Source organism: Callithrix jacchus, chromosome 1 (assembly GCF_049354715.1).
Source record: "Callithrix jacchus isolate 240 chromosome 1, calJac240_pri, whole genome shotgun sequence".
Taxonomy (NCBI): domain Eukaryota; kingdom Metazoa; phylum Chordata; class Mammalia; order Primates; family Cebidae; genus Callithrix; species Callithrix jacchus.
The window spans coordinates 145,787,978-145,800,793 of NC_133502.1; the positions used below are offsets into that span (position 1 = coordinate 145,787,978).

The 12,816-nt window shown below is 38.0% G+C and overlaps 1 protein-coding gene across 4 annotated transcripts in view; it reads left to right on the top strand.

Moving 5' to 3' along the window:
- NCBP1 (nuclear cap binding protein subunit 1) overlaps nt 1-12,816 on the top strand; it is a 39,326-nt gene that overhangs the window by 25,758 nt on the left and 752 nt on the right. For all 4 annotated transcript variants that reach the window (XM_035252691.3, XM_078372975.1, XM_002743113.6 and 1 more), the window contains 7 exons: nt 1,664-1,786; nt 2,748-2,850; nt 3,968-4,061; nt 5,316-5,419; nt 7,791-7,905; nt 9,870-9,998; nt 10,597-10,710. In XM_035252691.3, the coding sequence (XP_035108582.1) occupies nt 1,664-1,786; nt 2,748-2,850; nt 3,968-4,061; nt 5,316-5,419; nt 7,791-7,905; nt 9,870-9,998; nt 10,597-10,710 (782 nt within the window). The remainder of the gene's footprint in view (nt 1-1,663; nt 1,787-2,747; nt 2,851-3,967; nt 4,062-5,315; nt 5,420-7,790; nt 7,906-9,869; nt 9,999-10,596; nt 10,711-12,816) is intronic.

A 12,816-nucleotide genomic window follows, 5' to 3' on the forward strand; every position in this document is an offset into this window, starting at 1 on the left:
GTTGATCCCTGGTAGAGTTAGATATGGAGTTTTTCCAACTTGTTTTTTTGCTAATTACACTTAACACAGCCTCTCCATGATCCTTCCGTTTCATGTTGTGTAAAGATTCTTTGCATTTCGAAACTCTGCTGTTCCTTTTCATACTGTATGCCTGTTTCTCCACCTCTGTCCCTGACTTTACTTGTTTTCCATGAAATAAACTGTGTTGATCCTGGTACATTTCCTATTTTCTTATGTCAACTCTGAAAAATAGATATGATTATCAAAACTACAGTGAGGAAATGGCTTCCAAGAGGTCAAGCTAGAATGAGATTGCTTCTGAGTGGTGGAGCCCAAATTCAGGTATAGGTGCACTAACTGAGTGGACATGCTCTTAGCTACTGTGCTTTTTGGCAAATCCAAGATTCATACAGTGCTTAGAAGTGCCAGGTTTTAAGTTTTGTTTTGTACTGGTTCGGAGAATAATAAGGTACAGTCTTTGCTATCAGAAAGCTCAGACTTTTGTTGAAGAATGAGCTTTCTTTTTTCCCCATAGGAATAACTCAGCCTAACATTCAAGGCCTTCATAACCCTTGTTCCTACTTCATTATTTTTCATTTCTCCCCAGATGGACCTCTACTTTTGCCAGGCCCACGTCCTTTTTTATTTTTCCCCATAGTCCTTGTTTTTGGCTTTGCCATTACCCCAGTCTGGAAAGCCCTTTCTGACTTCACTTCCTTTCTTCTTTCTAGGGTCTAGCCGAAGCTCAATTGCTATATATATTTTTTAACCTTTAGCACACCAGTTTTATATTGCTTTCTGGCTGTATCTAATGTGAATATGTTCTCCAGCTAGAATGTAGACCCCTTGGTGACAGGGGATTCTGTTTTTCTTTGCTTTTTCTTTTAGAGAAAAAGCTAACAGCAGGTGTAACATGACTGTTGTAATTTACTTTATTCGTTCCAGTAACTCATACTCTATGACAGGATTGCCTTTTTTGTTACCTCTTTGTCTACCTTACATTAAAAGCAGATTTCTTGTTGCTCTGGTAATGCCTTGCAGTATGTACTAGCACAAATTTTTATAATACGGACTCAACTGATGTTAACCAATAGTAAACACAGGGAGTCCCATCACATGAGCATCTGACTTACATAGATTCAAACTTGTGGACTCAGCAAAAAAGAAAAGTACAAAAACACCTCTCTATAGTTGGCAACTGTTACCTTGTTGAGACCCAGACTTCATTTCCACTGTCCCAAGGAAAGAAGGAGGAAGCGGCTATTGGCAAAATCAAAAAGTATGTTGTTTCTGGGCTTTTGAGCCCAGGAAACTTGAGGGCATTAACAGTTGAACTGTGTCCAGTCTTCTCCTTACCACTCATCTGGAGGAAGATCAGCACCCCTTATATCTGAATTTTACTTAGTTAAGTGTCCTTAAGGAATTGTTGAAATGAGAATTGTCACTTTTTAGGTGAAAAATAAGAATCTTAGGGATTTTTCTGGGCAAGCATGGGTAAAAGAAACTTTCACATATGGTATCCTTATACAGATTAAATATTATCCTTGGGATAAAGAGCATCCTATTTTGAAAGGAAGAATTTTAAGGAATTTTTCTCATTTATTCATAAGAATAGTCTTTAATCCTGATCTGTCATTCTGCTTACCCCCCATTCTCTGTTTAGATTCTCTTCCTGGACATTCTGTTGCCCTCTGTTTAGCTGTTGCCTTTAAAAGTAAGGCAACCAATGATGAAATCTTCAGCATTCTGAAAGATGTACCAAACCCTAACCAGGATGATGATGACGGTAAGGGAATTTCAGTATTTCTTGAGTGGAACTATGTATAGGCCAAGTTAAAGCATAAACATAATTCTGGCAACATGATGCTCATAAAGCAATGTATGACTTGTTCAGATTGTTAGTTGTTCTTAGCATCCCAGGCATTTTCCCCTATATAAAAAGAGATCCTAACATTTCTGTGAAATAGCTTATTTAAGAATATAAACTTCATTGTAAATACAAAATGAAATATGTTACCATTCAAGGATTTTTAAACAACCCCTGCTTTCACCATAGAGAGGTTCCTGAATAGAAAGACGTGGTACATTGTGAAGTTGGATATTGTCTCCAAGTTAAGCTATTAGGGTAATAATGCTTAACATTGACTGAGTTATGTACCGTGTAATTTCAACCAGAATCTTAGGGGTTTTTCTGGGCAAGGGTGGGAAAATTGAGAAAATAATTTGTATAGTTGCCTGAATCAATACATGGATATGCACATAGAAAAACTACTTAATCAAAATATGTTATTAGCGGCCTTTGGTTATTTATTACTGGGATTTTGTTTGTATATCTCTAAGAAACTTGTATTATATTAGAGAAAATGTGTTTAGAAAGCATATACCAAAATGATGGCATTAAATTTAGACGTTGTTGGACATCTTAAGACATAAGGGTTTACTGGGTTTTTTTGGGTATTATATTATCTTGCCATATTATGGAGAATATGCATAAGGAAACCCATGTGATTTTTTTTCAAGGAATGGATTATAGAGTTAAAACAGTCACATAAAACTAAGAATTAAGATTACATGTGATTTCATATTTTCAGTGTTTGAAATCAGTGACAGTCTTTTATTGTTAGTATTAAAAATTACACAAATGTCTGTGTATAAATGTGAGCATACCATCTATTTAGCATTTAAGGTAAGGCACCAAGGAATTGCTCTACTTACATTTTTCTGTTTTACTGTAAAATATTTTTCAGATGAAGGATTCAGTTTTAACCCATTGAAAATAGAGGTCTTTGTACAGACTCTGCTACACTTGGCAGCCAAATCATTCAGCCACTCCTTTAGTGCTCTTGCAAAGTACGTACAAGAGTACACAGCCTTTCTTGAGGGTTTGGAACTTTGCTTGGAGGGTTTGGAACTTTTGAACACCAGTGGTATAGTAATTTTTACTAAGATTGTTGAATATGAAGATCTTTCATAATGTAAAATTGGATAGAGTGGGTTTGTGGTAGCTAAAATCTATATCCTAAAGCTTCTATCTGTTTGTACAGTTTGCATATGTACATGGTAAGTGCTTTTTTTCATATAGACATTTAAAGAAACTAGGGAAAACCTAGATCTTCAGGACAGTCATATATGCAGTTGGAAGTTTCTACCCTAAGTATCTTCCCAAAGGAAGGTAAGAAGAAATTAGAATCAGCTACATTGTTGGGAGCCACCCAAAGGTTGGCATCTTAAGATGGATATAGTTTTAACTTGTCAGACAGTCTAAAGGAAGAAAGAGCACATAGATTTTCCTCCAGCTGAGCAGAGAAACTGGACATCTCACCCCATCTCAACTTCCAAGGCTTTGTAGTACTTGCAGGGTTCCCACAGAAGATGCAGTTTGAATATTTCACCATGTTTGAAGACAGTTGCTTAGTCTTTACCTATTCTTGTAAACTGTAGTCCTGGGCTAATGGTAGTGTATTATAAATGTCTTAAGATTTTATGACAGCTTCCTTACAAGCTGTAAATCTCTAATCATGCTTTTTGCGTCCTTAATGGTTAATAGTCATTTTGCATTTACATATTGCATTATAAATTCAGTAACATTGAAAGGCTTTGAAAACACTAAAATGTTTAATGAATAAGTGTATATGGTACTTTTTTCCCCACAATTATCAAAAGGTTTCATGAAGTCTTCAAAACCCTAGCTGAGAGTGATGAAGGAAAGTTACATGTGCTAAGAATAAATTCAGTAACATTGAAAGGCTTTGAAAACACTAAAATGTTTAATGAATAAGTGTATATGGTACTTTTTTCCCCACAATTATCAAAAGGTTTCATGAAGTCTTCAAAACCCTAGCTGAGAGTGATGAAGGAAAGTTACATGTGCTAAGAATAAATTCAGTAACATTGAAAGGCTTTGAAAACACTAAAATGTTTAATGAATAAGTGTATATGGTACTTTTTTCCCCACAATTATCAAAAGGTTTCATGAAGTCTTCAAAACCCTAGCTGAGAGTGATGAAGGAAAGTTACATGTGCTAAGAGTTATGTTTGAGGTCTGGAGGAACCATCCACAGGTAAAAATTACTTAAATACACATGTTGAGACTCTGATTGTATAGGTATAAAAATAAGGCCATTTGTTAATTGCTGTTGTTTGTAAAACATGAAATTTGACTTTGCCTAGATAATGGTTTTTAAATAAAATTTTTTCAGTGCTGTGGGAGTAATGACATTTAATTCATTCTTTAAAGAGCAAGCATTATTATGATTTGGTTTTGAACTATAATATCTCAACATATTTTAGATGTTCAGCAAAAGATTTGTTATCTGGTCTATCCAGTTCCTAAATACAAGCTCCAGATTTCTCAAACCTTGAGAAACCTTGATGTACATTGTGTATCATAAAGAAACATTGAAATAAATTTCAGAAAACAGTTGAGTTTTTAATGATAAAACATTGTTTTACATTTAACTTCTGGGGTTCGTTGAAACTATATTTTTTTGAATAGGTATTAGTATCTGAAATTTTTAAAAAAATTTTTTTCTTTTTGAAGACAGAGTCTCAGTCGCCCAGGCTGGAGTACAGTGGCATGATCTCAGCTCACTGCAACCTCTGCCTCTCAGGTTCAAGTGATTCTCCTGACTCAGCCTCCCACATAGCTGAGATTACAGGTGTCCACCACCACACCCAGCTAATTTTTGTATTTTTAATAGAGACAGGGTTTCACCATATTGGCCAGGCTGGACTTGAACTCCTGACCTCAGGTGATCCACCTGCCTCGGCCTGCCAAAGTGCTGGGCTTACAGGTATGAGCCTGGCCAGTTTTTTCATTTTAACTGTTACCATTCAGAGTTTTTGTTTAGTCAACCTGTTTCTTGTAGTGCTAGAGCAAAGCAAAGGGCAGAATAAATCTTAAGACCTAATGGTCTGGCCAGGTGCGGTGGCTCTCACTTGTAATCCTAGCACTTTGGGAGGCCGAGGTGGGCAGTCCAGGAGTTTGAGACCAGCCTGGGCAGTGTGGTGAGACCCCATCTCTACTAAAATTACAAAAATTAGCTGGGCATGGTGGTGTATACCTGTAATCTTAGCTACTCAGGAGGTTGAGGCAGGAGAATTGCTTGAACCCAGGAGGTTGACGTTGCAGTGAGCCGACACTGTGCCACTCCACTCCAGCCTGGGCAACAGAGCAAGACTCCCCCCAATGGTCAAATTGATCAATCAATTCCATAGCCACCAAAACTGAATTTTATAGCCCTTCTATTTACTTTTATAGCAGCAGTCTTGCCATGTATGTGTGTGTTACTTGTATAATTCTTCTCTCTTTGTAGATGATTGCTGTGCTAGTGGATAAGATGATTCGTACACAAATAGTTGATTGTGCTGCAGTAGCAAATTGGATCTTCTCTTCAGAACTATCTCGTGACTTTACCAGGTAATATGAATTACTTTATGAAACTTGTGTTCTCTAAGAATTAATATACGTGTGGTCTCTCATACATTAGCTTCAAATTCTGGTTCAAACTAGTTTGATATTAATATACTAATGGTCCAGTCTTGTAGGACTGGACATGGCAAAAATTCCTAGGCAGTAGAAACATACACAGCCTGTTGGGTTGCAGCATCTCTTAGAGGACACAATCGTAAGTTGAATCAAGACTAAGCCAGTGAAGGAGAAATGCTGTTGAAGGATCCAGACTGTTGGGAGAGAAAACTAGCAAGAGCCAACTATGTGCAAAGTCTCAGTCCAGATGGGACTTGGGAAGGGTTCCAGCTTCAGTGGCGATGGCATCTAGAATGCACACCAGGAACTAGGAGAAACCAAAGTGAAAGTAGGTTAAATACAAATCATGGAGGGATCCAGGAAAGCTTGGCGAGTACCAAGATGCCTGAAGGATGGGGAAAAGGGGTTCTCACCACAGTCATAATCTTAGGTTCAATGCAGAAGATTCATTCTGCACTCATTCCCCCTAAGGAAAGAAAGTTTTTGCTATTTGATTCTTATTTGTGAAGTTCCACGGACTTTCCAGTTGATAGGACCAGGACAGCAGGAGTTCACACAAAGCAGGAAAGAAAAGCAAATTAGTTCTGAAAACAAAAATCAATCACAGCCTTTAACTTTTCCACTGTATCTATTACTGCCAGAGGACACTGGTCTGAAATATACTGAATTGCTAGGGTGATTGGGTGTGATCTAAGGTTGTCATACCAGCCATGTTGGCTTTCACAAATGACAACAGAAGGACCTTTTCATATTTGTAAATTCTCACTAAACTAACCACCTAGTATGTTTTAACCATTGTCCTGAGTGATTTACAGTTTCAGTTTATTTTAACCTTACCACATCACCATAGAGGAGGTTCCATTATTGTCCACATTTTACAGAATAGGGAAGTGTCACAGAGTGCTTTAGCCTGCCTGAAGTCACACAGCTAAGTGCAGAGCCAGCATTCAAACCCAGGCATTCTGGAATCTGTATAATGCTCAACAGCTCCATCTGTTCTTTAACACCTAGCTCAAATATTTGTAACCCTACAAACCTTTCCCTGACTACTCTCCACGCCCTCAGAGTTAACACGCTGTGTTCTTTTGTCCTATTTCCTAACATTCTAGACTTGGAGTTTTATGAACAGATTGCTTTATTATTTTCCACTTAAACTATTATTTGGGTCAAAATTTGTAGAAGTAAGTACAGTTGACTCTTGAACAATATCAGGAGTTAGAGACACCAACTTGACCCCCAGCCACCCCACTCCCACACAGTCAAAAATCTGCATGGAACTTTTGACTACACAGAAAATTTAACTAATAGCATACTATTGACCAGAAGCCTTACTGATAACATAGTTGATTAACACATATTTTGTGTTGTGTGTTATATACTATATTCTTACAGTAAAATAAGCTAGAGAAAAGAAAATTACTAAGCAAATCATAAGAGGAAACATTTATTATTCATGAAGTGAGAGTGGATCATCAGAAAGATCTTATTCTTCATTATCTTCACATTGAATAGGCTGAGGGAGAGGAGGAGCTGGTCTTGTTGTTTTAGGTAGAAGAAAACCCATGTGAAAATGGACCTGCACAGTTCAAACCTGTGTTGTTCAAGGGCCAACTGTACTATTCTGTGCTGAGTTAGGAGACCTATTGATAGATACAAAAGTAGCTAAGAAGCTACTTAAAAAATAAAAATAAAAGGAAAACAGAAGAAACGCTTATACAACAAACATTTGAAAGCACCTACAAAGTGATCTTAGTATGTATTTGCTAGTTAGAAAGCTGACATTTGATGATCTCATTCTTAGAGCCCATCAGTTGATATCTGTTATCAACTAATGAGTTTTAAATGTTCCAAGAGAATAATTGGCTGAGTGTATGCTAGTTAAATAGTATAAAGCATGTGAAATGAGTCTCACCTTAGGTCACCATTTTGAGAAAATTTCTATACTTATTGTTTACATTTAGAAGAGGAAAAATTATTTCCATTTTTAATGTTAGTGTTCATTATAGTTTGCCATTTCAATTCAGTGAGTATATACCTCTTGTAAGGGATGGACATAAGAAAAATGACTACACAATACTGCCCTCGGGGGACTCACCTGAATCTAACGTGTGTGACGATAGATACTTGCACAATTTGCAATAAAAGACAATTCATAAGTATTGCTGGAGAAATAGGACTAATTCAGCCCAAAGGACAGAAGGCTGTATCAGCTGTTAAGAATGAATAGATTATAAAAGTTGAAAGGTTTTATTTTCGTAATGATAGCTTGACATACAATCATCAAATGTCATATTTCTTTAAGATTATTTGTTTGGGAAATCTTGCACTCTACAATTCGTAAGATGAACAAACATGTCTTGAAGATCCAGAAAGAGCTAGAAGAAGCTAAAGAGAAACTTGCAAGGCAACACAAACGGGTAAGTTTGTGTCAACTCGTAAATAGTTAAAGAAAATATACCAGAAACTCTGGAGAGGATTCAGAGTTCATTATCTTGATGGTATTTCATTTTTTCTGAGCCCAAATTATGCAGAGCTGTTTGCAGAAGCAGAGGAGGAGGAGGGAGCAGGTAGTGTCTTGTGTGCTTTTACCCTGCATAATGACCAGTTCAGGAAGCCACAAACTACTTTCCTTCATTCGCCATCTCTGGGTCAGCCTTGTGTTTGTACAAGGGAAGTAGCAGAAGGGAAGAGAATGCTTGTATTTTTGTAGAAGTCTCTGGGGGAAGAGGGAGAAGACTATAGATACTTATACTTTCCCCATACTATGAGGAGGAATGGGATGGTCAATCCCAAGTTAACAGAATGCTTCTCATAGTATTAAGTTTAGTATTTTAGCCATCTTGGAGGGAAGCGGTGAGCTGGCTGCGTTCTGTGACTTAAGATGTTACTACTGTTCTTTATGACAGTATTTTCTATTGTTATGCATATTTATCAAAGTAGAAGGTGAAAAAATAAAAGCTGGGTTTGATGCCTCACAGAAACCTTTAGCAAGTTTGAGTACTAGTCTCCACATAGACACACATGTATACATATATGGATATAAACACTCACAGACCTAAAATACTGTAAGTTAAATGATGTCATCCCATTTTGTAGATGTATAAAGTGAGACACAGGGAAGTTGAGTAACATAGCTAGTAGGTTGCATAGCTAATGACTGAGCTAGGTTCTGACCCAGGTCTGTCAGACTCCAGAGACTTTCTCTCATGCCACACTGTTTCAGAAATGTGCTGTCCAACCCAGTAGCCACTAGCTGCATGTGACCGTTTTAGTTTAATTAAAATTAAATAGTTTAAAATTCAGTTTTTTGGTCACACAACCACATTTCAGGTGCTACGTAGTAACATGCGGTGGCTCTTGTAAGAGGCTGTACATATTTATAAAACGTTTGCCCTGTTGAAGAAAGGTCTGTTAGGTAGTAGTACTCTAGAACCTTACCTCAGAGTGGTCTTAGGAAAAGACAGTCATGTACCCAAGTGTCTAGAACGTAAAGCAGACCTCATAAGCAGGGGCTGAGTTTATAGAGAGAAAAGCAAGATTCTATGACATCTGAGAGTGGGGTTCTGATCATTTTGCTTAAAGCATAGAGGAGACCAGTAGGTGGGCCCGTAACGGTATCACCTCAAAGAATTTCCCGGCTTTCTAGATTCAGTGATGCCACCTTCTTGTTGAAAGTAACTTGGTATGTAACACCGAGAGCCCTGTTCTGGCTCTGCCACTTTCAGGCTGGGTGATACTGGGAAAGTCATCTAACCTCTCAGCCTGTTCCCTTCTCTGTAAAATGGAAGTAAACCATGGCTTGTTTTTCTTTTCCTTTAAAAAAAAAAAAAATCAAAATGCTGTAAAGTCTTCAGAGTGAGCTAGGAGAGAATTATTAAAGCTTTACAGGAGTATATTGAACCCATGATTGCCAGCAGAAAGTCTTAAACAGCCACTTTGAATTATTGTATGTCATTTCTAAACTATGTAGCTATTTCTAAATTATGACCAGAATGAGCAGCCTTGGTGCATAGGACTGGCCCAGTTTTTTTATATGGCCCATTAGGAGATGAATGATAAGCAAGCTGCCTCTTTGTTGTTACTACTCAAACGGCCAAATAGTGATAAATTAGAGCCAAGTCCCCCACATTGTTACCAAGAAAAGTGCCACAAAATTTCCCTGGCCTAGATAAGAACCCATGGAATTTGAGTGAGAAGATAGTATCTCTGAACCACAACAGGACTTTGAGGTATATATGTGTGGGTGGTGGAGTGGGGGATACTTTTACTACAGAAAAGCCTTTAACATTTGGCCAGCCACAATAAAATCCTTCCCCTGGAGGGGATTTCATACACTGGAATTCTAAATGGTATTTTCCTTTTGTTCCCTTGCCTTCTGTAGCGAAGTGATGATGATGACAGAAGCAGTGATAGGAAAGATGGGGCTCTTGAGGAACAAATAGAAAGACTTCAGGAAAAAGTGGAATCTGCTCAGAGTGAACAAAAGAATCTCTTCCTTGTCATATTTCAGGTATCTTGGCTTGGGACATTTATACATAAAAAGAAACAATGCATTTTTTTAGTTTTTAAAAATACTATTTTTAATTATAAAAGGAATACACACTCATTTATAGAAGAGATTAAAAATATAAAAATTTGGAAGTAAATAAAAGTTCACTACTCAGGCAACTATGTATGTCTCTGAGTTTCTCAGCTGTTTACATTCTTGCATGAGCATTTCTTCATGCTTTAAAACAAAATTGTGGGTTGCTGTTGTTAAATACATCTCATTTAATTATTCTCTTTGCTGATCATTTTTTTTCCATGAACATTTTGATACATAGATTCCTGTTAACATTTCTGATTATTTTGTTAGAATAGATGTCAGGAAGTAATATTACTAGGATAAGTAATTTAAGACATTAAAGGTCTTTATGTATTGCTAGGAACTATGTACCAACTCATGTTATTACCAGTCTGCCTTAGGTTGACTTAATGAATAATGAAAGTTAGGAGCACACACCACAAAGACAGGGTGGAACAAGCAGTAGTTTGGAGTTTCTTTGTCATGAATTTTTTTCCAAAGATTCTATCTCTAGTACTACCTTAACTTCCTTCTCCCTTTCCAGCGGTTTATCATGATCTTGACTGAGCACTTAGTACGATGCGAAACTGATGGGACCAGTGTATTAACACCATGGTATAAGAACTGTATAGAGAGGCTGCAGCAGATCTTCCTACAGGTACATGGAGAACTTCAATTAGATAATAAACAGCACTATTCACAGCCACAAAGATTTTTGATTTAAAACCAATCCTTGTCAAATTTGTGAGGAGGTTTCATAGTACCTACCTGTTAGACCCTTTAGTTCATGTCCATTTGCTGCTACCATTGCTCATCAGAATATTTAGGCTTAAACTGATTCTATACCACTTAGATTCCTAATGCCCCTCCCCCACTCGCTTTTTTTTTTTAAGATTGAGTCTCTGTTGCCCAGACTAGAGTGCAGTGACACAATCTCAGGTCACTGCAACCTCCACCTCCCTGGTTTAAGCAGTTCTCCTGATTCAGCTTCCCATATTGTTGGGATTACAGGCACCTATCACTACTCCTAATTTTTGTATTTTTAGTAGGAACAGAGTTTCACCATGTTGGCCAGGCTGGTCTTAAACTCCTGACCTCAGGTGATCTGCCTCGGCCTCCCAAAGTGCTGCTGGGATTATAGGCATGAGCCACAGCGCCCAGTCTCCTACTTGCCATTTTCTATTCTAGGGATTCTAGCTATAATATAAAATGTAGAGGACAAAAATGTCAAGAGGACAGTCATTGGATTTATAAGTCCCTAAAAATCCAGTGTTCAGATGATAAACAGTGTCCACAGAATCAAGGTAAGCTCCCTAGGGTCTCTCTGCAGAAGCAACCTATTCTCACCCAGATTTAAGTTAAAGATATATAGGAAAGTGGAACTAATTGTGTCTTCAGACACTACTCCCTTACGTCTTCATTTGTTCATTCTAGGAGAATGATTAATGTAGAATTCATTTTTTAAATTTATTTTTTATTATACTTTAAGTTCTGGGGTACACGTGCAGAATGTGCAGGTTTATTACATAGGTATACATGTGCCATGGTGGTTTGCTGCATCTGTCACCCTGTCATCTACATTAGGTATTTGTCCTAATACTATCCCTTCCCCCCTTTTTTTTAAGTTCAATTCTTTGAGCTTCCAAATAGGAATTCCCTATTTTTTATTTATTTATTTAGGAATTCCTGATTTTATATTACTGCCAATTTTGGGGGTTTTTGTTTGAGATAGATTTTTTCTCTTGTTGCCCAGGCTGTAGTGCAATGGTGCAGTCTTGGCTCACTGCAACCTCCACCTCATGGGTTCAAGTGATTCTCCTGCCTCAGCCTCCCAAGTAGCTGGGATAACAGTTATTACAGGCCTGCACCACCACACCCAACTAATTTTGTATTTTTAGTAGAGACGGGGTTTCTCCATGTTGGTCAGGCTGGTCTCGAACTCCTGACCTCAGGTGATCCACCTGCCTCGGTCTCCCAAAGTGCTGGGATTATAGGCGTGAGCCACTGCACCTGGCCAGTTACTGCCAGTTTTAAAAGCTTTCCCAGTGTCTAGTCCTGTAAGAATTTGAGTATATTAATGGCTTATAGAGGAACACACAGAGTATTTCAGGCCGGATACTTTTGCTCACGCCTATAACCTCAGCACTGACCAACATGGTGAAACCTTGTCTGTACAAAAAATACAAAAATTAGCCAGGCATGGTGGTGGGCACCTGTAATCCCAATTACTCGGGAGGCTGAGGCAGGAGAATCACTTGAACTCAGGAGGTGGAGGTTGTGGTTAGCAGAGATTGTGTCACAGCACTCCAGCCTGGGCAACAGAGCAAGACTGAGCAAGACTGTTTCAAAAAAAAAATTAAATAAATGAATAAAGAGTATTTCATTTTCTGGCTCTTTTTATCTTCCTGTCAGTCGCTGTCTGGCTGCTTTTTAAAAAGTCATAATGTATTATGTCCTGATTGGAGGGAGAGCCAGCTGAGCCTAGTCTGCAATAGTACTAGCAGCAAGCAGGCATTCGCTACCACTGTTACATGGCAGACTAGGCTCAGCTGGCTCTCTCCCCAATCAGGACATTCATTGAATCATGAATTCTGTTTACATAGAAGTTGGTAACAATTGGATTTTTTTTTTTTGAGACAGAGTCTCATACTGTTGCCTGGGCTGGAATGCAGTGGTGCGATCTCTACTCAGCGATTTTCCTGCCTCAGCCTCCTGAGTAGCTGAGAACTGGATTTTAAAAAATCTATTGAGCATCTATTTTTTT